This window comes from Agelaius tricolor, unplaced genomic scaffold (assembly GCF_023055355.1).
Source record: "Agelaius tricolor isolate 1412-34295 unplaced genomic scaffold, bAgeTri1.0.p SCAF_10, whole genome shotgun sequence".
NCBI lineage: Eukaryota > Metazoa > Chordata > Aves > Passeriformes > Icteridae > Agelaius > Agelaius tricolor.
In genome coordinates this window covers 18086302-18114063 of record NW_027269270.1, presented here as the reverse complement: position 1 = coordinate 18114063, position 27762 = coordinate 18086302, and the positions used below count along the sequence as shown (strand labels likewise).

At 39.1% G+C, this 27762-nt stretch overlaps 1 protein-coding gene across 3 annotated transcripts in view; it reads right to left on the bottom strand.

Annotated features, from left to right (window-relative positions):
- The window catches only part of COBLL1 (cordon-bleu WH2 repeat protein like 1), a 74496-nt gene extending 50319 nt beyond the window's left edge, over window positions 1-24177 (bottom strand). For 2 of the 3 annotated variants that reach the window (XM_071435018.1, XM_071435019.1), the window contains exon 1: window positions 23721-24177. In XM_071435018.1, the coding sequence (XP_071291119.1) occupies window positions 23721-23764 (44 nt within the window). In that variant the 5' untranslated portion in view covers window positions 23765-24177. Of the gene's footprint in view, window positions 1-2079; window positions 2211-23720 lie in introns of those variants that run through there. The other variant, XM_071435020.1, reaches the window with a different exon arrangement.
- Window positions 24178-27762: the final 3585 nt, after the last annotated feature.

Here is a 27762-nt window from a genome sequence, read left to right as displayed (position 1 = left end):
AATAAGCTGGTCAAGCAGAATCTACCTTTACCAAAACCATGCTGGCTGGGACAGATCCCCTGGTTGTCCTGTACATGCCACATGGTATCACTCCAGATAATCTGCTCCAAACCTCCCCTCATTGCATGGGGTGTTCAGCTCATTACACAGTGCCATTCTGCCTGTGCAGTATGCTCAGTGTAATGACATAGAAATGATTAACAAAATTTTGTATACTAATAAATTCCAAATTCTTAAAAAGCTCTTTACATAATTGGACCATGCCCTTGATTTTCTACCTACCCAGGAAAGATTTAAAAGTGGAGGTGATACAAATATTCAAAGACTTCTATTTCTGTGTACTACAAACACTGAAATTCTACCAAATGTAAAAAAAAAAAAAAAAAAAAAAGGAATATTAGAATATATTTACTCAGTAGCAGTAATAGGCCCCTTATACCACAGCAAGTTCACCAATGTTTCTAGGAGTCTTGTCTTGATGTGCTGCTAGAAAAGCATTACCTTATTATGGTTATAGTCACAGAACATTTGGTCTGCTTTATCTGCATTATCTAGTTTTAAACTCAGGAATACAATATACCAAGATTTTATGACTCAGGGTTTTACTGTAGCCCTGTAAACATTGCAAGCCTCCAGCAGAAAGGCAAACAGTTACAGTAAGTGACTATTTCTGGCAATATTTTTTCCTATACTATAAACATCAAACAGTCCAAGTTGGAGACAGCATATCCCAGAATTCAAGTAACAGAATGTATAAAAAATTTTTTTCCTTGGGTTTTTTGATGTTTTCCTTTCCCCTTGTTGGCTGTGTGTACAATCCAAAATGTATCTTTTCATAAAGGTTCCTAGAGACAGAAAGTTTCAGAGGTGAGCTCTTGTGACTATTTTCTAAATTTTATTTTAAAGAAAGACATAAACAAAAGTACCCATCAAAAGGTTATGGCAGGGCTTACAGCACAGTCATGGATTTCACTTTCTCAATAGCAAGCAGCAATTTTCTTTCCTAGTGAAAAGCCACTAGAAACACTAACAGGCTTTTACTTAAAATGCTGAAGACTAATGAGACTTTGATACAAGTATACAAGTTTTGAAATACATTTTCTTAGGATACAATTACAGTTCTTTTGTGATCTATGGTACTGAAACAAACGTTGTGCCAGGCAAAATTCTAATACAGGAAGGACTCAAGCGAGGACCTGTGATACAAAAGAACGTACATTTATGTGTACATTTCCAGGGTCTGTCTTCTCTTTTAAGGAGTAATCGGAATTGTCCATGATTTATACCTGAGGCATTTTAAAAACAAACCCCAAAATCTAAAGTACAATTAACTTGTTTCTTCTATTGCAATTTAGAGCAGCCTGAAGGACTTCTGTAATAACTAACTTTAATCACAGACACTTAAGTTTACACACTACCACTACCTCAGAAGCCTGATGTGCAATAGAAAGACCAAACAAGTTTCCTAAATAAAGACAAGTAATCAGAAACTTCTCTGTCCCTGTTACTCACATCCACTTCTACCTTTGGTTGTTCCTATGTGGAAATCCAGACTTAGCAAAATGTGTATTTAACTGCAAGTATTATAGCACTCAAAACTGTTTGACAAAAATACAGTACAGTTTTTAACTGTTTCTTTGTAAGCTTTTTGTTCGTTATCTTGCTTAGATACACACTGCATTATAATAAAAATAATAAATAAATAAAGCACAAGCCTGCTTGACAAAGAATGAAATCATCCTGACAACACTGAAAGAAGAAAACTGCATGTTTATCTCTCACTATTTAAGACTTTCCAGCTTTTACTACAAAACTTTCCAACAAACAGTACAACTACAAGTATGGACTGTAGCATCAAATATTTCCACTGCTGGTTTTAAGATTCTGCAAGAACTCAGATACCATGTTCATACAGATCTACTTAAAATTTACACACAAAATATGTTAATTTGGAAAAAGAAGCACGCAGTTTCCAAAAAAGACCAAGCATTACTTTTGTAATTAGGAGACAAATGTAAATGTAAGACACCTGCTTACCAGAAAAGCCCAGACACATTGAGTATATAGCTTGATACTTACCATGCTCTCACATTTTTCGCTTCTATTACTGGAAAATACAAAGTGAGGACGCTGAAGCCCAGAGGTGTCTCAGTAATGCCTGCTGAGGCTTGGCTAGCCCAGACTTGATCTGTCCCTTAGTCACTCCCCTGCCTCCGCACAGCGCGAGTGGCTCTGGGGCAGGCAGGGAACCCGGGCAGCGCCATCGGCCCAGCCGCACGGCGCGCGTCAGAACTGTCTTTCATTAAAATAAACACTTCTGCAGCAAGAAAATACTGAAAGCGTGGTCAAAGTGCTACAATAAAAACTTTCACAACACTGAGAGCACTGACTCAAATAAGTATCCAAACGCTAGGGAGTGGCAGGGCAGCCTTCGGGGTGTGGGGGAGAGGTGGTGGGCAGTGGCCATAAGCCCGGGGAATGCTGCTGAGGCTCTGCTGAGCAGGGATCTTACTGCTCCCACCTGGGCTGAAGGGCTGTTCTGCTGTCCCCTGCCAGAATAACAGTAAGAAAATACAGACAGGTAAAACCCTGACTTTCATTCAGAGATGTTACTAAACCTAAACTGGCTGTGAAGAAAGAAAGCTTTTCCTCTCCAAGATATGCCAAGCAGGTGCAGTGCTGAAAAGTTACTTCCTATGTGCTTGCTTGTTGTGAAATATCTTCCACATCATATTACTTTCTATATATGAAAACCAGTCTTAAACATCCAAGTACTTATCCCACCAAGATTTGAGCAACTCTGTAAAATGGTGCAAGGCAAAGCACTATTACTTCAAAGCATAACACTGCTTTTAAAAACAAAGTCTCTCTGACATCCTTCAGTTTAAGTCAACAAAAATGCAGACGTCTTGAATACAAAATAAAAATCAACTACTTCCATAAGCAGTGTTGTGTCTACCTAGACAATCTAATTTTAAAGTTAAACCATCTGCCTAGAAAACTGACTACCTGGAAATAAAATATTTGCATATGTAGCTTTGCTGGAACTGAATGAGACCAATTATCATAGTCCTTCAAGTTACTGCTGAGAAGACACATTTGCTTTCTAGCTCCAGAGTGATCTTTCCTTTCCAATGACCAAACCAGGCATTGCTCAGTGATTTGATCCAGTAGGTAAATGAACTGGTATTGCTCAGAAATTCTCTTTCTGGTTCTTTATCTAAGCAGGTTTCAACAAGGACAAATAATGCTAAAGATAGGCAAAAAAAAAGAGTGCTGTAGTATCCTGGTTAGACCAGGTCTGCAGCTAGGAGCACAGACATTTTGTAAGTTAACAAGTAACTTTCCCGCTGGGGATGAGGCAACAGAAACCAGTTGCTTTAACAGAAGCCATGAAAAAGAAAGCCACAGGGTGGCACTGCAAGTAGGCTGTATTTTGAAACTACTTGGGTGTTAATTCTTTTCCAGACAAATCAGAGCATATCTAATCCCGTCTGTATAAAACAGGAGTGGCTCTGTAGTTTTTATTCAAACGATGTCTTTTCCAGCAACAAATACAATCAATACAAATCACATCATGAAAGAGGCACCTACTTCAGAAAGGTCAGGGTATTTTATAAATTAATAAAATGGTATTTAAGAGTATCAACACAAGAATGCTATTGTAAAGACAGGCTAGGAATTTATACCTATTTTGGGTTTGTCAGTTCATTCTGAAACAATTCAAGAAAAAAATTGTTTCCAAAGCATGTGCATTTTCATATGTAAACTGAAGAATTTTTTTCATACCATGACTTTTTTGAAGGCTGAGATGGCAAAATCTCAAACAGATCTCTCTCTGAAAGGAAGGACAGTATTAACTTTAAAAAAAGTATATGAAAAAGTCTCAACACAGCATTCAATACTATCATATGCTTTTAAGACACTTTCCTTCTCATATATAAAAGAATCATACTTCATCTCATCCAAACTAGATGACTTAGTACAGTAGTATTTCAAAGCTAAACTTAGAAGTCTATTTAATCTGCTTTGTTGGCTGCTTCTCTCCCAAATTTCAAATCCCTGCCATTTGAGTTAAAGCAGAAACATTTGCAAAAAGTGCTATTCCTGTTCATTTAGTGAACTAACCAATTTTCAAAGGAGAGTTGGAGGTCATCCAGGATCAGAATTTACTTTCTACTTTCTAAAACAAAAAGTCCCTTCAAGGTATAAATTTGATATTTCACTAGATTCTGAACTAACAGACATTACATGACTATGCACAACCATTTTAGTTGCTGAAGTCCTAGGTCAATTTAAGTTTTCAGTTTGAAAGTACAATCAGTAACAAAAAAAATAAACAAATATTGTATTTTTGTTCAGTTGCACCATAATATAAATTAGAACACCAATTCATCAGCTATGATTTTTCTTATTCCAGAGGACAAGAATTCTAAAATATAGCAAGTTTTAATTTTTTCACCTCAGGCAGAAGTTCAAGAGTGGACTGGCAATTATTCCAACTGCCAAGCCATTCTTTCTGCTAGGAGATTGCTCCCTGTATTTTTAAAAATGTTTGTATATGGAGATTATTTTGCTATTAGATAGCATAACAATAATATATGGGCAAAGAAATATGCCAATATAGCTGTGACTTTAACATTAGATAAGGCAGATGATTATGTAATTGTAAATAGATTGCCAAAGCTATATAAATTTGATTTGAGCACGTTTGCCTACTTTGCGGACTGATACTAAAGCACTCTGCATGCTAATAAAGGGTTTCTGCCTGACAAAGACTAAATTAAAAAGTTAGTGACCTGGAAAAAATAAATTAATTTTGGTACCAAAACATCAGTGCCTAGTGTCAATATTGCTTAAAAATCATGTATTTAATACAAAAGCAATTAAGGCACCTCCCTCTCAAAAAAAACCCCAAAACAAAACAAAACCACGAAAGAAACAAAACAAACCGCCAGCCAACCACAAAACTCAAGGGAAAATTCTTACTACTATCAAGATTTGTCTGTTATTATTTCCTTGCTTGGCATGGGAGAGCAAGGGCCTCTATTGAATTGTTGGTGTGTAGACACTGAGTAACTGTACTTCAACACTTCATATAATAACTTCCCAGTTCATCAGTTCAACATCAACTATGATACTGTTTACATATAACACTGCAAGGCCATGTGCTGAATGCAATTAATGGAAGCAAACTTCATCAATTCTAAATAAAGTAACTATTTAAGGAAAAAATAGACACACTGGATGCAATCTAATATGCTTCCAACAGACTACTCTGTGCCCCTCTATTGACACTTATGCCATTATTAATAGACAGCTAAATGAAAGTGGACAAATTTGGGAAGTAGGTACATTGTTCATCAAGGCCATATCCTTAAAAGTATGAACTTTGAGGAAGCTGTGTCTTAGAAGATGTATGGAAGTAACCAGCATGTCTTTTGTTTGAATTATGTTTTATTCTGCTTTTCCTTATTTAAGGCACATTAGTGCTCATAGTTAATTTGTACATATTTTTCACAGCTTTGGAATAATGTTTCTGGACAGCAGAAACTAGCCAATGCATTAAGCTTTCCAAGTTGGACATTAGTAACTGGAATAGCACTTGGTCTCTGATGTGCCACTACAAAATTTTCAGATCTAGATAACAGGTCACACACACATACAATCCCACCAAGGGAAAAAATAAAAAACAAATAGCCAAATTTTGACTCAAAATCAAATACCAAAGAAAGGATTCTACCAATCCTAGTCCTGTTTCACCCAATGTGGAACAAAAACCCAAACAAATATAATCTATGTTTTCACATCTTGAGTATCTCAGAACTTCAAAGTTATTTATTTATGCAAATGACTAAATACTTCCCTTCATTTTTCAACTATCCTTGGAAAGAAGTATTTGTTCAAGAATATAAAGGACAGAAAATAAATGGCTGTATAGCTCTTGTCACTGCAATGCCAGACATTGTCCAGTTCTTAAAAACTGCAGTATCACACAATTTAACTCTTCCTAAATCAATATTTAGTCCAAATTTCTGCACAACCCACAAGAATTTAGATAGAAGAAATTTTAAAAAGCCAAACAAAACTCTACACACAACTATTCCTAGCCAGCACTGTGAGGCAAATTCTTACATTCCCATGGAAAGTTAACAGGATGAGGAGCACAGCTCCATGCTCCCTTGAGGCCAGGCACAACTGAACTACTGGACAAAGAACAAGTTCTGGTCCCCATCACTTGCACATTCACAGTGATCATGGGAAATAATTTTCTCTGGGTCACTTGGCTACACAGCTGTGTGTGTCATTTGTTTTTAGAACACAAATATTTTCTTTTAAATGAACAACCAAGTACTACATGATAAAAAAAAAAAAGAATCCAAAAGAGACAAAAATATCTGTCTGTATGGCATGCTTTACAGCATAAGCTAACCACACATGCAAAGCCAGTTTTGTAATGTTCAGTGAAACCATCTTATGATTCTGCCAAATTAAAAACTTAAGACAGCTGACCCTTATCATCATAATCCTCCCAGGAGGAGCCCAAAACCTATGATGCAGCAGCCCCATCACACTTTGAAAAGCCTGTCCCAGTTTCTATCCCAAAGTCATGACCACTTCTTTAACAGTTTCAGTACAACTAAGGAGTGATGGTGGATGGAATTGACGCAATCTTCTTACTGCCACTACCATAATACATAAGTGGTTCTGTGTTCAAAGTTCAGCCACAAATAACATTTTTTGGACAAAGCTGGTCTAGTATTGAATCCGACATATTGACAGGGAGCAGAAAAATAGGATACAGCTTTGTCACTTAATTTATGTAAAGAGCCTCAAACAAGGCATGACCTGCTGCTAAGAGATACCAGAATTCACCTGTCAGATTAGGAGCTACAGTAGGTAAAGACAGAGGAAACTGAGTGATTCTCAAGCTGGTCCATCAGGCTCTCACCATGTTCCCAATCTAAGGACCAGCCATTGGCTACACAACCTCACTGGGTCCCACTGCTAATCAGGATGCAAATCACCAGACCATACCTTCTAAATACTCACCAGCAGCCTGGCTGAATCTCTTTGCTAAACAAAAAAAACCCTAACCTGGCTAAAAAATGGATGTTCTTCAAACACTTCACACCAGTGCACTATTTCTGTGCCTAAGGTTGCATGGTTTCCCAAGCTCACCATCATTTATAGTCTCACAATTCCATTTTCTGCATATTTGCCGATGTGAAACAGGGTTTAATGAGGGATACCTCTGCCGTGGTAACATTGCAGACTGTGTGAAACATTTTTTCATACTGCAAATATGACCCAACAGCCTTTAAAAAAATTGAATGCCCTTAGCTTTCCGGTGTCAAAGGTGGCTAATAAGGATATCAGGTGACTGTCAAAAGCAAAGAACAGTAACAATGACAAAAACTTCTGAGAAAATTCCAAGAAAAATTCTACAGCTAGGCCAAGCTGTCATTTCTCCCTATCTTGCTACAATTACATGACTGCATAGCTTAGTCACTTTAACATCAGTGGTGATAAGTGACTGGGTGAAGGAAACAACAGAAGAATAGAATAATTTAGGTTGGAGAATACCCTTAAAACCATGAAGTCCAATCATAAACTTAAAAACTGCCAGGTTCTTACCTTCTCCACTGGAGGGATGAAACTGCCTTTTCAGGTTGTCCACTCCTGTTCATATTATTTTATTTTTTTTCTAAATAATAAAAAGACTAAATGCAACCATCTCTTCCATTTTGGCAAAAGTCCATACCAGCTTAGTTGCCAAGGCATTCAGTTGGAGGCCATGGTACCCCACCTTCTCTTATCATCGAAAATCTCATTATTTTATTGCCAAATTCAAATCTGAAACTCCCACTTAGGGAAGCTCAAGGGATGTAAATCATCTGCTTCCTTTCTTGGCATCCTGTGTCTCCAAACATGACACTGTTAGGTTCAAATCAGACTAAATTAGGAAGCCTAGACATTTAAAGTGACATTAAGCAGACAACACTGGGGTCAAGCCTTTCAATTCTTTGATATGACAGCTTTATCTCTCATCAGTCTTGCTTATTTCCAACAAAATTATAATAACATAATACAATTTAAATAAACCAACAAAGGAGAACCCTCACTGTTATTTCACTGAATTTGCTGTATATAATTAAGCTAAAAAGCATGAATGATCTCTTATACTTAGTATTATTTCAGTATTGCTCTAACTGCAGCAGGAGTCCTTACATCTGCTGACCAAATTAAAAGAGAACTTGGGGTGTATCAGCTGGGACTATGAAATGTTATGATGCAATGCAATTATTCTACTTACAATCAGTTAGTCAAAACAGCTCAGATCAATAAGAATCGATTCAGGCCAGGTCAGGATATCTTCCAGAAAATACTGACGTTTTCTGATGACAAAGCCAACATTTAACAATAGGAACCAGTGATATGCCTGACTCCTGTAGTTTAAAGCCTTAAGTGAAGCATCAGAGGTTCTATGAAAAACATTCTCCTTATGGTTTTTTAAAATCTTTTTCTTTATTTTTACTACTGAGTATCTTAGCATGTCAAAAGAGAAGTTTGTTCAGTGAAAGAATCCATTAGAATTTATCAGCTCCTTGTATTTAATTTCTTCTTGATATAATTCCCAGGATATCACTTATTTTTCTGTTAATTGTAAGGTCAAAGAGGATCCCATGGAAGCAATAAGCAGCAGGAACTAAATAAACAGAAGACCGGATCTTTAATGCAAATGTGTTTCCTGGAGGAAAGGAGTAAATCAGAGCAGATAATGTAGTAAAGAAGCAGGAAAAAAAAATGTAAAAAAATAAAAATCACATGTTCTGAAACAATCTGTTCAAAAGTTTTCCCCTGGAACATAAGCAGCTATTCAAAACCAATGCCCTGCTGAGGAATTTATGTACTTGCCAAGGTTTAAGTTTCTAATCAAAAGCAACAGCTATTTGCTTTGTGGATGAAAAGTTGTAGCACTTGCTCAAAATTAAAATAAACCAAACAAGCAAACAAATCAAATTATTTTAAGGTACAATACAAGTGCAGTGTGAGAGTTGCCTGTGTGAGTGTGTAACCAAGACAAGCAGCCCAGGATACATCCCCCTTCATTACAAGTTTTAAGAAAAAGAATACTGGCAGTACAATTAAGAGGCCTTCAGAGTACTGAACCAGTTCAAATAATGCTTAATGCTTTTCAAATCCATCAGTTACAAGGTCACACCAGGGTAATTCCACAGCATGTCTCCTGATAACCATGCTTCTGGCCTGTTAAAGAACCACATATTTATATGAACAGGTAGAATTTGAAGTTTATCTTTAATAACCTAAAACATCATCCTATTTAATAAACCACTGCGAAAGACACTAGGACATCTGATAACTGACAAATATGTTTTCAGAAATTAGTTTCTGGCCCCAGGAAAGGTTCCCCTTCACAGAAGTTTTTATCTCTGCATTTAATATCGTATCCTCCCAAGAACACCCAATATAACTTGATCAGTACTACAGGAACTCCTTGTGTTTCAAAAAAAAGACTTCACACCTGATTAATTTCTACAACTGCTTAGTAAAGAAATGAGACATTTAAGATTTTGAGACTTCTTCCTCCCCTGTGAAAAAACAGAAAGAAGGAGATTAGAGAGGCCTTACTTCTTTAAAAACACATCATTACTTGTTATTAGAATACAGTCAAATCCTAGTTTTAAATATAAAGTTATATTATCAACATTTTTAATTAAAAAAATACTGAAAAGTGGGCACCATAAGGAATCAGGAATTATGAAAAAGAGATACCAATAGGTATCAATAAACACAGCTGCCTACAGAGTTCCTGCAATATCCTTCCCTCACAGACCTTCAGTGAAATGTAGATAAGTGATGGTACATAACAGAATAGTCATTATGAGCATCAAACTCTATGAAAACTATGCATTTGAAAGATGAATTTATGTTTCAGTACAAAGCACAATTGATATTAAAACAATATTAAGTTTATGCTGTGTCAATATTCTTTAAAGAGTGAATTATATCTACTTTCTCTTAGAGCACTGCACACCTGACTCACCTTTGCTGCCTTTTCCCTTTCTTTCTTTCTTTCTTTCTCTGTTCCTCTGCTTCCATCAGCAGCATGGTTTCCCATCTGATTCATGCTCAGGATCCTCACTGCAGGGAGGCTAACTCTGCACTTGAGTACAAATGCTAAGAGGATGACAACACTCTACTAATTAGTGTAAACTGTTTCTGCCTAAGAAAAACTTACTTACATTTCCTAAATAACAATCTAGGCCATTCTACAGGGCACTACAGATCTACCACAGGTTGGAATAGATGATCTGCAAAGGTTGCTTCCAGGCCAAATAATTCTATGATTTCCCTGAAGACAAAAAATAAACTGGCAGAAATCAAAAGCAGAAAAGTATTTTGGCATACCTTCTTCCTGAGGAGGGAAATTATAAGAGCATGTAGTGCTTGGAAGCATAAAAACTATTAAATTTAAAAACAAAGGCAACATCATTCTAGCTGGCATTAAGAAACAGTAGAACCATACAAACAGAGCAAAGAAGTCCTTTAACAGATAATATGAGAACAAAGCAAAAATGGCTTAGGCTATCAAACAAAAATTTAAAGAGGCTACAAGTGAATGCAAAAAAAAAAAAAAAAAAACCAGCAAAGACATTGGCAGAGGGAAAAAGCCACCTGACATTTCCAGATGCCATGACTAACTGGACACAGCTTGAACCAAGAGGGTTTAACAGGCACCGGGGAAATACTTCACATCCTCCTCAGTAAAATCACCTTTGACTTAAATATAGTGAAGGGGTTTTCCACTTGTTCTAAGTAATCATAAAGAGGTAAAAATAACCTCATTCTGTTTGTCCTGTTGAATAGGGGATTAAAATAACTGGCAAGGCTTTAAGTCATGAGCTTGAGGTGGATTCACCAGGTCACAATTGGAAAGGGAGAACTGCCAGTCCTTGATAAGCACAGCAATTACCATTCTTTTATATACAGAACCACTCCAAGGGAGTACAGCTTCCTTAAACAGCAATAACAGCATATCCTTTGATTTATACAGCAGTCCTGCAGCAATACAACCAACATCCTGTTTTCATCTTAAAGTACAGCTGGGCACTTTGTCTACAGGCTTTATTTATCTGAGTCCCCATAGCTGAGTGCTTTGTCATTATAAGAAACAGCACCCTTCAACTTAGAAGCATTTTATCTTCCTGGTTCCTTCCTCATGAAAATTCTTACATGGTACCCACCTGACCTATAGAGCAAATAGAGCTTTACTGCAAACTTTGACACAATGTGACTTAAGTTTATAAATGTTAAGTAAATACAGTAACACACTTCTCCCACCCAAAAAGTCACATAAAAAATCCACCCAAGAAATTTCAGACAAAAAAGGGTTTTCTTACTTCATGGATTTCAAAGGAAAGGACAAAAATATCTAAGCTGCCAGATCTCCTAAAGCCTGTAGAACACAAATTCCTGATATATTAAACCAACTCTGTAAGTTCATCCTGGATTTAGAAACTTTCCCTGAATAGAACAGCAAATCTCTGTAAAATGCCTAAAAGAATATATGTCTAAAACATCTGATCAGACATAGCATGGATTATTTAATAATTCTGTATCCTGTGTTATCACAGCAGTCGGAGCCCTGACAGAAATGCAGTATTTTCCACATTCTTACCCATGAAAGTAACCAGCCAAATAGCATTTTGAATGATTTACATGCTCATACTCTGTAACCATGCAGTAACTGATGAACATGCCATTCACATGTTGTCACACTCTAGAAATAGAAAGACTAAGAGTGCTTAACTCTACCACTTTATTTGTTCAAAAGTTTCAGAAAAAAATTGTTGCTTATTGAATACATTAAATCACTAAGAACTTATAAAATGAGGAAACTTCTGCTAGCTATATCTATAAGACATCCACATTTTTTACTCATTTATCCTCAAGCAAGTAGTAAGTTGCATATCAGCACAATCTCAGTGAAAACAAAGAGGCAATTACTAGTACCAATATAGGGCAAATTAATGGCCCTGATTCAAGAGCAATAGAGAACCTTGGATTTGTCTGGCCAGAAAACAGCCTGTGGTAGGGGCAAAGAACAGGCAAAATTACTGCCAATGCTGTGCAGCAGAAGAAGCCAAAATGACAAGAATGCAAATCAGAGTATCACCTTGAGTACTCCTGTCCTTAGTGGTAGGAGACAGGTCAGGGACAAGCTGCAGATAGTTCATTTGCTAAAATCTCCAGAATTTGTCATTATTTCCCCACAATTAACTGCAGCATATCAATGCTTCACTTGTTGTCATAAAACTGAAGTTAGCAAGTGGAAAACCAGAGTAGTCAATCCAGATAACAAGTTCATGAGTAGCCATCCATGCAGATTATAGAAGCAGAACAAGACATAAATAAGGGAGCACTAAAACTCAGCTGCAAATCTGTGAACTTTTCCAAAGTTCACCCTCACCCTGCTGAGTGAAACTAAGTGTCAGTAACCTAAAGCACATCAACCTCCCCCAAGTACCACATTTTCTCTCTCCCAGTAAGTATGGGTTGAGGTTTGAATGCCTCCCAAAAGAGGAAATTCATGAAAAGAACTCTGGCTTTATATCGGAGAAGAGAGTGAAATTATGGCTAATGGCCATGCCACTGTTCTTTTGACACACATAAAATGACAATGATCAGAATTTTAGAAATTTTTATTACACAGATATAAAGTCACTAGCACAACGCTGTTAGCTTAAAGCAGAAAGGCTCTTTGGATGCAGAAATTCAAAGCTGACACTTCAAAAACATCACAAACTACAATACCCTAAGGTGACTACAAACAAACCAAAGCCTCGTCTAACATTAAAAACAGAAAAATGAACTACCCCAGACTTCTATGATTTGTTTACCAGCAATTCTTCTGACTGAAGAAGAGACTATGAAGTTGCAACAAACTGAATCTATCAGTTCAACAGCAGGAGCAAACCTATTCAGTTGAGACCAAGACACACAAATTTCCTTCTACCTGGAGACACCATAAGGGAGGGAGAGAAGTATGCTACTTCTGTCAATTATTCAAAATCCAAACAAAGAAACAAAAAAATGGGGGGAACAGGAAGAAATAAGCTCCACATCCAGTGTCAGATCTTTAAATCAGCCTTTCTCACAGACCAAGTGACCAAGCCACTTCTTTCTTGCTGTCACTTCAATATTTAAGTAAAAATATTTGTTAATCAAAGTCACTGGCAAATACAATGGTACACAATAGTGGTACAGCTACATCAGTTAGAGAATGTGACTCACATTTTCTGATGGATCTCATTTTATCATCAGAAGCCAAAAGTTTTTTAAGTTAAGTGACTGTTTATAATTCCAACCAATGCTATGCCGTGTTTAGCCATGCCCTTCCCTTTTGTCTTTGATAAAGGATCACATGGTCTTTTACAGACAGATGGGAGATCTTTCGACCATGTTGAGCATTTATTCACATGATACCACAAACTGACTCAAGGAAACAGTCAGCGTATGATTGAGATGTGAAATATGATGTGACAGGATGTGGGAAAGGCCACTACATTTCCAGATATCATTAAGCTTTAAAACTTATTTTTAAATGAAAGTTAAAACATTATAAAGTATTTCTAAACTTGGAGCTTTTTTTTTCCAAGAGTCATAAGGACTCTTTGAATACTTAACCATTTTTCCCTACTGCGAGTATGTTGCTGGCAAATTAATTGCACTCTTTTCTCAATGAACTAGGGCAGCATTTCACAAAAGTGTTTCTATATTAAGTTGTTAAAGCTCTTCCAAGTAGCCCTGACAAACATTTTTACAAAATAAACAACTCACTGGACGCATCATTTCCTACTGTCCATGTCCACCATGAGCAGGAAGAGGCAGCACCAGCCTGTCAGAGAATACACAGATTTCATTCAGGAAATGCGAAGCTGTTCTTCTCTAGTGGAGACAGAATGCAGGACAGATGCCTCTTATGCAGAGGGGCAGGGTGCTCACCAACACTACAGAGATCCTTCCACAAGAGCACTCAGGCTACCAAGCCATTTCAAAAACTCCATCTATAGGAGTAGGATGGTATAGGATGAAATCTCAGCATTTATGTTATGCGTCATTATTTCTATGTTATGTGTCATTATTTCCAAACAGCCTCAATTCTAACATAAAATCTTATTCTGGATTAAGTACTGGCAAGTAGTACTTAAAAAAAATTCCTGTAAACCTGTTAGCTGGCAGGCTTTATATATAACTATAAAAGCCAGGAAAATTTTGGGGTAAGTAAAAGCAGGAAGAAAACCTAACAACAGGAGCCCATAAGCAGTATCTTAAAGAACACCATCAGAAAAAAACAAAAAACAAGGACCAATTGATTTGTTTGAATATTTCTAAAACTATCATAGTACCACATCCCTATTTTTTTTCTAAAATAAATCATTGTATACTTTTAAGGCTTCATCCAACATTTACAATTCATTGCATTTCTCTCCTTTATTAACTTAAGATTTATGGATAAAGATGTATTACAGCAGTGTATTTTGGGAGGAAGACTGGAAAGTTTGTAAGAATGTTTGGGCAGCAGAAATATAAGACCAGTCAAAGAAAGATGCTTAGAAATCAGACAGCGATTCCAACAGTTCAGACAGTGATGTCAGATCCTTATTACTTTTCCAAAATAAGCCTCTTCAAACTCTCTCTTACATCCCTCACTATCAACAACCAGCTCTGAAGAAGTGCTTATGAAATGCTTTGGTTTTCCCTATCTTCTACATTTTCACCTTGCTTTTCTACAAAAGTGAACCAGCACTGCCTGGTGTATTGAGAATATCTCAACAATACCTAGGACAGGATAGGGGGAATTTTGTGCCCTGCACTGCAAAAGAACTATCAAAACAAATCACAAAAATTATCTAGATTCCAAAATCCTCTGATCCCTGCACATATCACTTGGCAGAAAACCAGAACCATCTCCCTACTCCAAGAAAAAGCCCCAGTCAACCATCAGGAAACAAGAGAGAAACATGAAGAAGCTGAAGGAGTAAAGACCCATCTGACCCATTTCCATCAGTTCATTTCTACAACAAATTCCTGATAATCTATATTATATATATATATATATATATATATATATATATATAATTCTGAGAAAGGACAGCATGTAATTCATGAATAAAATTACTGCTACTGGCCCAACAAAGTCATAGGTAAACTCTGACTTGCTTGAATAAAGAAAAAAAATTCCTATTTCATGTCTGTAGCTATCACTGCCAGCCTTGAGACCTCAGTTTCAAGTCCTGCAAGGTCCAAGGCATTACTCAGCCATAGATAAGCAAACAGATGAGATCAGCAACTGCAAAGACAGTCAATGTCCCCACTTCAAAATGCCACACAAAAGGGCCTGGGAAACCTTCTCCCCTTCAACAGTGTAGTGAAAAATATCCTCAATGCCTATATAAGTACAAGGGAATAAGAATGCAATGAGCTAGGTAAAACAGAATACACCATTTTTAAACACAGAAGCATATTTATAAAAAGAAGAATTTATAGTTTCAGAGTGAAGATGGGGAAGAGGAATTAGATACAGGCAGAATGGGATAGAGGGGGGGGGGAAAAATCATAGGAAAGACTAAGCTGCAAGGCCAGGCTTTTTCTAAATGTGAAGATTTAAAACAATGCACAAAGCCAGAATGCTAAAAGATCCACTCAACTTGCTGGGTTCTTAACCCTTCAGGCAAAAACAAAGTACATCTTTCTTTAGTAGTAGCTGTAGACTTAAAAACTTATTTAAGACTGAGCAAAAAAGAACTTCCTCCAAGCAGTGAGTACTTTAAAAAGTGAATGAGGTAAATATAGCTCAAGGAGGGTGCCAAGGATGGAATTAGTGAGGCTGATTTGTAATGTGGGTGGAAGGAGAGAATCAAAATTGCAGGCAAGGGGAAGTAAGAGACCATGAATCAGAGATCAGCAGAGGATCCAGAAAAGCTTAGGTCTGGAGACTTCAGAGGGTAAATGGAAAAAGCAATAACTCTTCAGAAATGAAAATCAGGAACCTGGGAACAAATTTCAACATACAATGATACCTGATTTATGAGGAATTAAATATCCTGAAATTTAATCTTTTTTTAATTTAATATTTTAAAAATCAAAGACTGAATTGTGGCATGGGTTGAATTTCTGATTTTACACAAATGCCTTAAAATTATCAAAAAATCCACCTCTAGAAATTCCACCTACTACACTACTGTCATCAACTAACACATACCTTGTTTGTCTTACTAACTAAAGTAAAAAAACCCTTCCATCCATGCACATAATTTCCATGCTCTTAAAGCCAGAATGGTTACATTTTGAATTCTGCACAACATTATTTTTTAAAGAGAAGGACAGAATGTTGAAGTCCGTAGATACTAGTAAAGAAAGAGGTACTTCATCTTTGCCTCAAAGAGTTACACCCAGCAGACAAGTTGTAAACGTTTTTTTCAACCTTGTTACTAATAAATATTTTGGCTCCTCTTTTTTTTAGATCAGAGACAAAGCATTATTCCTCCCACATAGAAAAAGCTTTCAACATTGCTGTAACAACAACAGTTAAACAATAGCCAGCTGAGTAGATTATCCTGTACCTGCAATATTATGCCCAGTTATTCTGTCAGTCAAGTTTGACAGTACAGAAGGACTGAGCTAGGTTTTACAAAAGTCAAGAGCAATACAATGATACTTAAACAATCGGCAAACTTGAATGACAAAAAAATCACAAACCCAACTTGGCACACCATATTCTTCCCTAATACCCTTCAAATTACTTTGATAATTACATATAAAAGATTCTGGGCTAAAGTAACACTACTCTACTGATGGTGCCATTTGCTTGAACATTCTTATTTAACTCAACTCAGCAAAGATCCCAGCACATCAAATGGTGGGGGAGGGGGGACACAGATTGACAAAAAAGCCAAACAAAACAAGCAAACAGTCAAACTGAATGAAACAAAAAAATGTAATTTGTTTTGTGAAAAAAAAAAAAGTAGAAGAAGCAGCTCCTCCAGACAGCTTTGTCAATTGAAGTCTGCATTAAGGGCAGAGCTGAAAATGCTTATGCTCTTCCCACTGCACAACGTTTAAAAGTTACCTGTCAAACGCCAGGTATAGAAAATCTATCTGAAGGCCTGACATTAAAGTAAGGTAAAATACCAAAAGGGAAAACTAATCAACAGAAAACCAAGGCCCATAAAAACAAAAAAGAACATTGTTAAATCAATATATCAATAACTCAGGAATATTAGATAGAAAATTGATTTGATTTTAAAGAAAAATAAACATATTTCTAGTGCTCTGCTTTTGACACAGGATTGTCTTTTCCTTGTTGGAGGTTTTTTGTCTCTTTCTGTTGGAGGAAAATTCAAGCTCACTACATTTCTTGTTTAACATAGAGCAACAGTTTGCAGTTTGCATTGTTTGGGAAGGAGAGATTTGTTTGTCTATTATTAAATAATAATATAAGATAAATAATATAATAAATAAGATTCAAACCAAGCTCGATTTCCAGAAGAGAAATAAAAATCAAAGAAGCAGGCAGAAAGTATTTTTAAAACACAGCTAAGAAAACTTCCAAGCTGTACTATTTCTTCAATGAGAACCTCTGCAGATTTAAAGCTTGCAGCAAAACCAATGCTTTCTCACAGAAGAAAGCTTAAGCCCAGCTAAAAATATTCACATGCTCTATTTTCTTTAACTGAATATAGTAATCCTAACAACCATAGACATGCAGCAGAGTTGACATTAATACAAGTTCCCAAGGGAGATATTTCATGGATAGATTAGGGACTCATCCTTTAACTGCCTATGGCACTCTGATCATTTACAGCAACCAAACAAATGCACATGCCCCTTCTGAAGTGGATAACCTCGTGGCAAATAAAAACAAATCCAGGAACTCTGAATTCTGTAAGAATTCCCATGGTATTCCATTTCTGCATTAAAAAAAAACATTTCTTAAGCCACGAAAAAAATGCAGTTATGTCCATCAGTCTATCACATGAAGATTTTAAGTCCGAACACATCTACTGGAACTCCAGTTAGTGTTTAAATTTACTTCATAAAGAGCTGCATTTTTAATTATGGGATCTTACCTCAGGAGAGAATTCAGGTGAAGCATCAAGTTTTTAATTGGTTGCTACAGCTCAGAACAGCATGGGTGATTTTCCCCCTTGAGCCCTCCATTGTTGCAAGCTGCACAGTCAGTTTCCTCCTCATTGTGCTAATGCTGGGCACAGCCACAGAACTCTACAGGAATCCAGGAGCCAACATCTCAGCTTCTTGTCATCCTCTAATGCCCTGACGTCAGCTCTTTTAGAGCTGCACACAGTGACAGTCGCAGTGAAGAGCAACTTCCTCAAACAGCAGACAGCTATGGGAACTTAGACTAGCAGGGCAGCTTCTGGGCAAGTGAGAGCCAGGTGAGAAGAAAAGAAAGTGCACAATCAGATCTGGTTTAACTTGCAAGCAGCTATAAAAGAGAACACCTGGCATTCCTTGTACCACCTACATTAACACAGCAACTCGTTATACTGACTTATTAATTTCTAGAAAAGAAGAATAAATATTTAGTTGAGCATGCTAACCTTGTTACAGCTCAAAGGGCTGGCTGGATAATCTGGCATCTGCTGTTCCCCAGCACACATAAAACTACAACAGTGGCAGCCCAGAACAGCAGTCCGGCTAGAAAATCCACCATGTTCAGAAATTTTTTTCCAAGCTACAGTCGAGATAGTCAGAAATGGTACTGCACTTCATGAAGGGAGACCTCTTTAGGAGTTGCCAGATTACAGGAGAAACAACTTGTTTGTGACTTTAAAATATTCCTACTCAATTATTTTGTCTGTCAGATGACAGAAGTCCTGTAAAGACTTTCAGTTTCGTCTGGAATCTAAGGTTTTGGTCTCCTACAATGGACTCTTTTCTTCTTCCACTCAGCACAGATGTGCCTACTCAAAACAAATAGTGATCTTCAGGTCTAGGAAAACACTGTGGTCCCATTTAAAGTAAATAAAAAAAACCAAACAAAACAGTAACTGCAGAAAGAAAAGAACCTACCATAAGGTAACACCAAAACCCACCTTCCAGTCACAAGCACTTTTTCCCCTCAAATGCTTTTGATACTCATGATACTATGATGCTATGTAGCTCTCATTCTTCTTTTTCACAGGATACCAACACACTTGGACAAAGCTTGGAAATAACTCTGCTAATCTCTATTTGTGTATTACCCTCCTACACATTTTTTTCTCCCTAGTATCCGCATTCCACCCCCTAATGTTTTCTTGATCTCATTCCCACAGCAACACACTCCAACAGGGAACATTACCAGTAACTATTCCATATGCACCCAGCTATGACTCCAGACTTGACAAAGTTTGAGTAAACAGCTTTAAATACAACATTCAGTTAATGGCATCAGTGTCATTCCACTATTTGAGGTTGCCTTGCTTAAGGCAGATACATTAAGAAGAACAACATAATCACCTCAAGAAGTGTTAAGTGTACATTTGGAACTCAGCTGGCAAATTGGCCCCTGGAATGATTAGCATTCAAGTGGCTCCTGATGGGCATCCACCCACAAAGGAGATAACTCCCTGCTTCTAACACCCAGCAAGCTCTACAGTCTCAAATTCTCAAAATTCTTTCCATTTTGTTATTGCTCATTTACTTGGTCTTCATCAGGGTCATGTGGGTGAGAAGAACATGCTAAGTATTATCTTGAAGTCCCAGGTCTAAGAATGAAGCACATCTAAAATAGACCCATTAGACAGACCCACATCTAAGACAGACCCGCTTAGCAGCATGAGCACAAAAGGTCCTGTACTTCATGATAAACACGTGTATACAATGCACAGAGCAATGGAAACAGATAGTTCATTGCAAGAGAAAAACGTAGTTCCACCCTTACGTAAATTTCACCAAACTGAGCAAATTCAGACACGTACTCAAGTCCCCACACCCACTCTGGGGCTGTGGCTCAGGCACAGAATGCTTGATTTGAAGCTATTGCTACACTTGCTGTCCCTTCCCACACTCCACAACAGGAAGGACTTTCATTTATACTTGAACAAACCTGTGGCTATGTTGTGAGCTGACTCAAACGAACACTTGAATGAGAAAGAGAAGGAAGAAAGCTCAAATCAGTATTCCAAGCTTGACAGCAGACATTTGCCAAAACTGCGCCACAGCTGACGCCTCTGTAATGTGATTGAAATTATTTGATAAAAACTCAGTTACATGCAAGAGAAAAGGTAAATTTCTTGGGTTTTCTGAAAACATCTCTTACTACCGGACACAACCCTGGAAATCATGTGAAAAAGACATTTCCCCTGTTCTCCTTACATTTTTCAACTACATCCACTACACCAAGCAACAGTGAATGGGAACCTGAAGTCACACAGGAGAAGTGATTCTGGCACTAAGATAATCAAAGCTGTTTGGCCCCACCCCTTTCCCCACACAACCAGCTCCATCTTCAGCCCTGGAGAGCAGCTCCATATCCTAAGCATGTTTTTGTTAGACACACAATGACAATGATAAAAACAAAGGGGGTTTGTTTACTTGGGTAAAGCAGGTCAGAAGCTGTTATTTTGTATGTAAGCATACAGCTTTAAATATGGGAACAAATGAAATAACACAAAATTCTTAGAAACATTACAATTGAATTAAAGGTGGATCTCAACAGGAAGGCTAGTATTACAAAGGACATCAATATTACCAAAATTCACATTTGCTCCAATATTCTAATGGCATATTAAGCCATAATACAATTCTTCAGGGTAAAATCCTGTGTCAAATAGTGACATCTACTTGTAATGAAAAAAAAGTACTTACTCCAGGTTACGGGACTGCTGTCCAGCAACAGTAGGAAAATTGTGTTCAGAAGGTAGGATACCAACTACAGCCACTCCTTTTTTTTTATTTATAAGTATTGAATCACACATTTTCCTATTATTTCATAAAGCAAATTCAGCTCTGTGATGAACAGGAGCAGACTTTGTCAACTGGCCTGGCAGGAGCTCTGTGCCCTGAGTGCTGCTCAGAGTCAGGCTAAGATAGATGAGCTATAAAACTCCCTAACTGTCCAGCCAAGTTTCTCCTGCCAGCAGAAGAATGGCCAGCCACTTACTGGACACACCTCCTATTCATCATATTCCAAAATACTCCAGCCAGTTGCTGGGCACAGTCTCTATTCACTATATTATAAACCAAAAGAAAAAAAAAAATCCAGGAGAGGCCATTTTTTAAAAAATCTTTTCTTATTTACCTTGAATGTACAGAGAGAATAACATGGGCATGTTTCTCAACAAATTCAGACAAATATTTTTGTCCACAACCGGTTTTAATAAACAATTTTTCAATAGGAAAGCATAATCCTGCACGCAACAAAAAAAAAGATACGACAGGATCCTTTCCCAAAGCTTGTCCCCATAGATCTGATAACAAAATTCTGTATTAAAGAGTCACCAGTGATGAAGTTATATAGGAGTTCCAAGTTTTAAGTAACATCAGTTAGTTAAAACAAAACACTACCTTCTTAGCAGTTAGCATAAACAAACTTTCTCAGCTGTTTAGTTACCAGCAATTACTCCACAGAACTTCAAACAGTGATTTAAGAACACATTGGCTGGAAAAAGTTTTCAGCTGCAGATTAACAACATTTTCAATCTGGCTAAACAAGCAAAGAAGAAATGTAATGCAGTATATTACATCATTTGGTAATACATTTAAAGAAAAATGCTATTTCAACCAAAATTCTTCCCAGATTGCACAAATTTTCCTATCATCACAGAGTAGGAACAGTAACTGCATACTATTAAAAAATGTATCTGTGGACTATTTTCAGTAAAACTGGGAGTTGTCTTCTTTTCTGGTATACCCACATTTTTTTTCCTCAAATCCAGCGCTTCACGAGCAAATGAGACTATCTTATGGAAATAGTTAAGACTGTCAATAAAGGACTTTTGTAGCAAGAAAGGCATGGCAATTTGATTTTCTAAGCACTAAATTATATGTAAACAGCTGATAAAAGTCCTGAAAATCTCTCTGCAGGGCTAATGCAATGAGCAGTACTATTGGCTACATGTATCTCAAAACTGAGAAGTGGATGCTGGCAGATGCTTGCAGTCACATAAAGGGAACTTAGATGTCAGGCAGCAGCCAAAATTCCCTATACCAAACAGCTTTATAGCAGGCAACAGGCCTGGAGGAACTGTCAGAACAGCCAAAGTTTTAATTGTGCCTTTTTGCTTGTTTTTAGGTTCACTTGCTCACAAGTAAAACTGAAGACTTCCAACACTAACTGTTTTTGCCACTCCCTAACCTGGAAAAGAAACCTATTATCCTTCACTCAGTCCTTCCAACTCTGCTGAAGTACTTAGAGTCTTTAAAATGCAGTAATTATCTATACTATAATTATACCTTCTACACTGATTAACAATATAAAGTCAATTTCTCAACAGCTCCATATAAATATGGAATGGTGACAAGGCCTTAAGTGAATAAATACCATTTATGAGTCCTCCATATTCACTACAGCCATGGCTTCAAACTGATTTGATTACTGCTGCAAATACTACAGTAAATTTCCATCATCTACACCTGTTTATCCTGTAGCCGCTTGGTCAGCAACCCAAGTAATCCATTTTTGCAAATAGTATGGAAGCTTCACAAAAACGTTCATGTTAAAAGATACACCCACCACGTATTTTGTCCATTCTATTTACAGATAACTTCAGCAGTCTTACCAGTGTTTTGATTCACTCCAGTTCCCAGTGAAGTCACTGAGTAAACTAATTTTCTTCAAACGTACCTGACTAGTTAAGGAAAATCCTCCTCCTCCCGATCTATAACTGGGGTAGTTTTACGCAGGATTTAAGAAATATTTTCTTTAACGTTAGATTTTCTACTACAAGCAAAATAAAACCAGAGGGGCTTAACACGTAAAAAGAAACAAGCCAGCCCTTTTACTACTCCAAACAGATGCTGCTTGTTTATTTTCTTTTCCCCAGCGTCGGCAGTTCCCAGAGCACAGAGGAGGGCGCAGCCCTCCCAAAGCGCCGCCACTCTCACCCAGAGAGCTGGAAATTGACTCCGCACACCTAAGGATGCTCCGACCGGCAAGCGCTGACCTGCAGTGATTTGCCAGAGGCGCCGATCCCGGCAGGTCCCGCAGCCCGGCAGAGGCACCGGGACGGCAACGCCGGCGGGCGGGTTGCGGCTCGTCCCTGCGGGAATTGCCCGCGGCGCGGGGCCGGCGCGGCAGCCGCTGCTCGGCGGGGCACGGCCGGACGGGCAGGTTCGGCAGCCCCTGCCGGCAGCAGCGGCCGCGGTGCCGTCGAGGCAGCCGTTTAACGGCCGCGCCGCTCCATCTGCCCGCGTCCCGCCCGGGGCTTCCGCCTCCCGCCGCCGCAGGAGCCCCGGGCAGGGGCACCGGGAGCACGCCCGCCCCCGGCGCTGGGAGCCGCCTCTCGCCGCTGGCTGCGTCCCAAGCAATGCACCTCACAGCCGGACGCGCTCAGCCCCGGCCTCCCCGACCCGAGCTGCCCCCTCGCTCTCACCTCACCCAGCCCCGCACGGCCCGGCACGGCCCCGGCTGTCCCTTCGGAGCCGGGGGCGGCCGCACTCCCGCCCGCGCCGTGAGCTGTGCTTACCCGGAGGGCGGCGGGGCGGCCGCCGGCCGAGCGCGGCCGTCCATACCGGCGGCCAAGGGAGCGCAGGGCGGGCGCAAGCCGCGGACCCGCCCGCACAGCCGCGGCTCCCCGCCTCACCTGCTCGGGGCGGGCTGAGGAAGGCGGCCCCGCTCCGCAGCCCCCGGCACCGCCTCGCCCCCGAGCCCGGGCATTTCCCGCTGTTTACGGCGCGGACACTGGGCGCCTGCCCGGGGCGGCGGCCGCGGTCACGGCCTGCGCCAGGCTCCTACAGATCGCGGAACCACACCTTGGGCGTAGGAGAAAAAAAACACAGAAGCAAGGAAAAAAAAAGGCAGCAAAACCCAACTTCGCGACGAGAAACTTGAAATGCAGAACCTTCCCCGCTCCGGCACGCACGGAGACAGAGATTGCCTGTTCCCGTCCCAGCGCCTCGCTCCCTCCCTCCCGCCCCCACACACCCGGCTGTCCCCACACACCCGGCTGTCCCTCCAGCTGCGGCCGGAGTGGGGACTCCGCTCGGCCTCGGCCGCGGGCTGTCAGCGGCCAGCGGGGGCAGGGCCGCTCCTCTCGGCTGGAATTTTCCTCTCCCCGAGCGAAACGTCCCGGCGGCCGCCTCGGGCTCAGCCCTTTCCCATTCCAGCCACCAGGGCGCGAGGCAAAATCCCCACAGGTGGGGAGAGCCAGGCGCGGAGCTCGGGGCCGGGACGCGGGCGGACCCCGCGGTGAAGAATCAAACTGCTCTGGCCGGCCATCGGGGCTGCGCTCCCTGTGCCCGCTGCCGAGCGCGCCCGGGACTCGAGCTCCCGCGGGCAGGAGTGGTTCCGGGCTGATCTGAAGTTTGCTCGCTGAGCATGACGGCACCTCAGCTTTTCTGTGCAGTAACAACTGAGCAGATCGGGCACTAATGCGCTGCATACCTGTGTCAGCACAGAGCGCCGTTCCTGCTGACCTGTGGGACTAGATGGCATTGGCCAGTACATGCAAGTCTTTATACAGGTAATATTTTGCCCAGTGTTTAACCAAAGTTGAAAAATAGCCAGCGTCAAAGCATTTATACCTTTCTTTTTTCCTCAGTAGGAAAAAAATTAGAACGTTGCATTCAAGTCCTTTGTCTGACTAGTTCTAAGATTATATATCTGGAAAAATTAATATAATTGACCGTTTGATGTTAATATTCTTCATAGCTAGTGTAATACTGTATATAGCATTGTAGAGATACTGTACTTTAATAACTTTGCTTCTCCCCTCATATGCCCTTCTCATCTGCAGTGTGCTTCTTCAATAAAGGTTTTCTTCTGCTTTTTCACTGGAGACTAACCCTGAAGCCAGCTGTTTTGACAGACTCTAGAGGTTATTCACACCCAGAATAACCACATGCCATTATCAGGCACACCCTATTAATCTGTGTACGTTTCTTAAACCAAAAAATTAATCACTGGTGAGTCAGATGCATTTTCCATGGTCCAGTTTTCAGAGGGGTAGTGTTCAATGAATTGATCCATCAAGGCTCTCAGGAACAATTTCACTGAGGACCTTATGTAAGTTTTAGACCCTTTTCTCTTTTGACAGTCCACTTTCTATTCCCACACTCCTCAAATTGTTTGGCTACTTCCTAGGTTAGGATGAAGGTTGATAAATTCTTTTACATGTTGACTGTTCCTGCAATCAGGGCACGGTAAACTAATGCTACAAAGTGAATGCAGAAAGTTAAGTACAAAAGAATTCTCTGCTTCCAACCAGCTACTTCTTCAGCAAAACCATTATGTGACAGCACCGTCTGAACTAATGAAACTCCCACGCTGCAAAGGTGTGAGATGATTGAACAGTATAATGATGTTTCAGCTGAAGACCCTGTAGCTGATTGTGTATTACTTAGAATAATTACACGTGTTGGTGTCATGTCACCACCAATAAATAAGGAGGTGTTGTACCACTCCCTTTGAAATCGCATTTGGAAACCAATATATGCTATAGTCTAATTCTTTTGGCAAGTATTAATGCCACAAAGATTGCAATCTATTGAATAGCTCCTATGTGCTCATAATAGAAACTCAGCAATGCTAGGCAGAAAAGTGACATTAGGGAAATAACATTAAAAAAATTATTAGTGGTGACTGTTTCCGATAGAGCCTGGGGGATTACCTAAAAAAGAAGTTCACTGAATAATGCCAATGTCACTTTAAGAAGGGAGAGGTTATGCTTATTGTCTTACACTACCACATGTCTTACTCTTATCTCAGTTGTTAACTACACACATCTGAAACTCTAATCACTAGAAACGTTGTAGGCTCTAAATTTGAGTGCCTGCAGGCCATGTTCTGCAGTGGCAGTTTTACAATAACTAAACTTAAAATAGATGGGGTTTGAGGTAGTGGATATACCATTTCTCTTCAGGGTCTCAATTTTTTAGAGACAGATTCTGTCCTATGGCACTTTGTTTCTTTATCAATAGGAAATCAGTTCTGTGTTTGAATTTCAAAAGATGTTGACAGAATCAAATGCTATTTTTAACATTTTTCTATTTTTATAGTTTCCAACTTCGTCCTGAGCTGAAGACATTGTTCATACAAATCAATCATAACTCTCATACACAATAAACAGAAGGCTGCATCAGAGAATACCAAGTTAACACACTATTCATTGTCTCTTCTACTGAATAGCCAAAGGGAAAAAAAAAAAACCCACAACAAAACCTTTCAAGTTCCCTAGATTTTTCAAGCTGATCCATGAAGATAGCATTGTAACAATTAATGAAGTGGTAGGTTATTAATTACACCGTTGCAATAATGTCATCTTTTGTCCATGGTTAGAGGTAAAACAATCATTTATCTGGAGGCATTAATCCATGTGGCAAGCTGCCACCAGCCACACTTGGTCAATGTACTCAGTGCTATTGTATATTTAGTATAAATGTTTGCAGATTAATACCCAGTTCTGATTACTGTTAGCATAACCTTCAAATTTTGCAGGTAGAGAACTGCTAATGGCAACTGATATTTGAAGGAGAAGTTCTGTCTTAGAGACAGGAAGTTCCAGGTATATTACTAACTATGGGATTTTTATACAAGTTAAATTACTAAAAACAAAGCCTTGCCTGTTCTAAAAAAGCAGCCATATCCCATGGCATTTTTCATAACAGTCAGAAGTTGTCCTAGATGGCTTCAGTACTTCTGGTTGCCCTCCTCTGTTCAAGAGGTTGCCAAAAATGTGAATACAAATATCTTTGAATAAAAGATGCTGTAGAAATGTAGTGGACAGTATTATTTTCAAAGAGGTATGCCCATTATTGCATAAGGTGAAAGCTTTTTGAAGTGTTAAATAGACCACAGGTACCTTACAATATTTTTTGGTATTGTAAAGGTCTGCTTACAAGGTCTTTTTAAATGTCTTAATGCGTAACAGGTTATAGTGACATTTTGTGATTTAAGGATGTTACCAGAATGCACTCCTAATGTGGTTTTGTAATTGAAAATCGTACTGTGTCACACTACAGTTGTTTTGAATAGTATTGTGCAAAGTAGGTGTCAAATAGATTATGGAATTGAAAGGTGTTTTCCTTTTTAAATTACTTTTCTGATGCATAACTAAATACAATAAAAAGCTGAGATATTTATTCTATATGATTTATCATGTAGAGGAGACATGATAAAAATCAGGATTTTACCCTTATACTATAAAAAATAAAGCAAGGAAATATTATATGATTCTTCATTTTGTTTAAATGAAAATTAGACCCATATGTAATTCCTTTTCCACAGAGCAGTCAATGAGCCTCCGTTGTATCCTGTTGAACAGCTGCTGTTTCTGTGTTTGCATTCCACAATGGGGGTTAGGTTTGGGGAGCGTGCACATACATGTACATAGCTACTGAAAGCATTGCTCAGGCACAGGGACAGGTTTGGGAAGCCATTTAGGCTGTGCACTTAACTGAGGAGCTCTGTCCCCTTACACAGCACTGCTGAGGACACGCCTCGAGTCCTGTGCTCTGTTCTGAACACCAAGAAACACATTTGAGGTGCTGGGGCATATCCAGCTTTGGCCT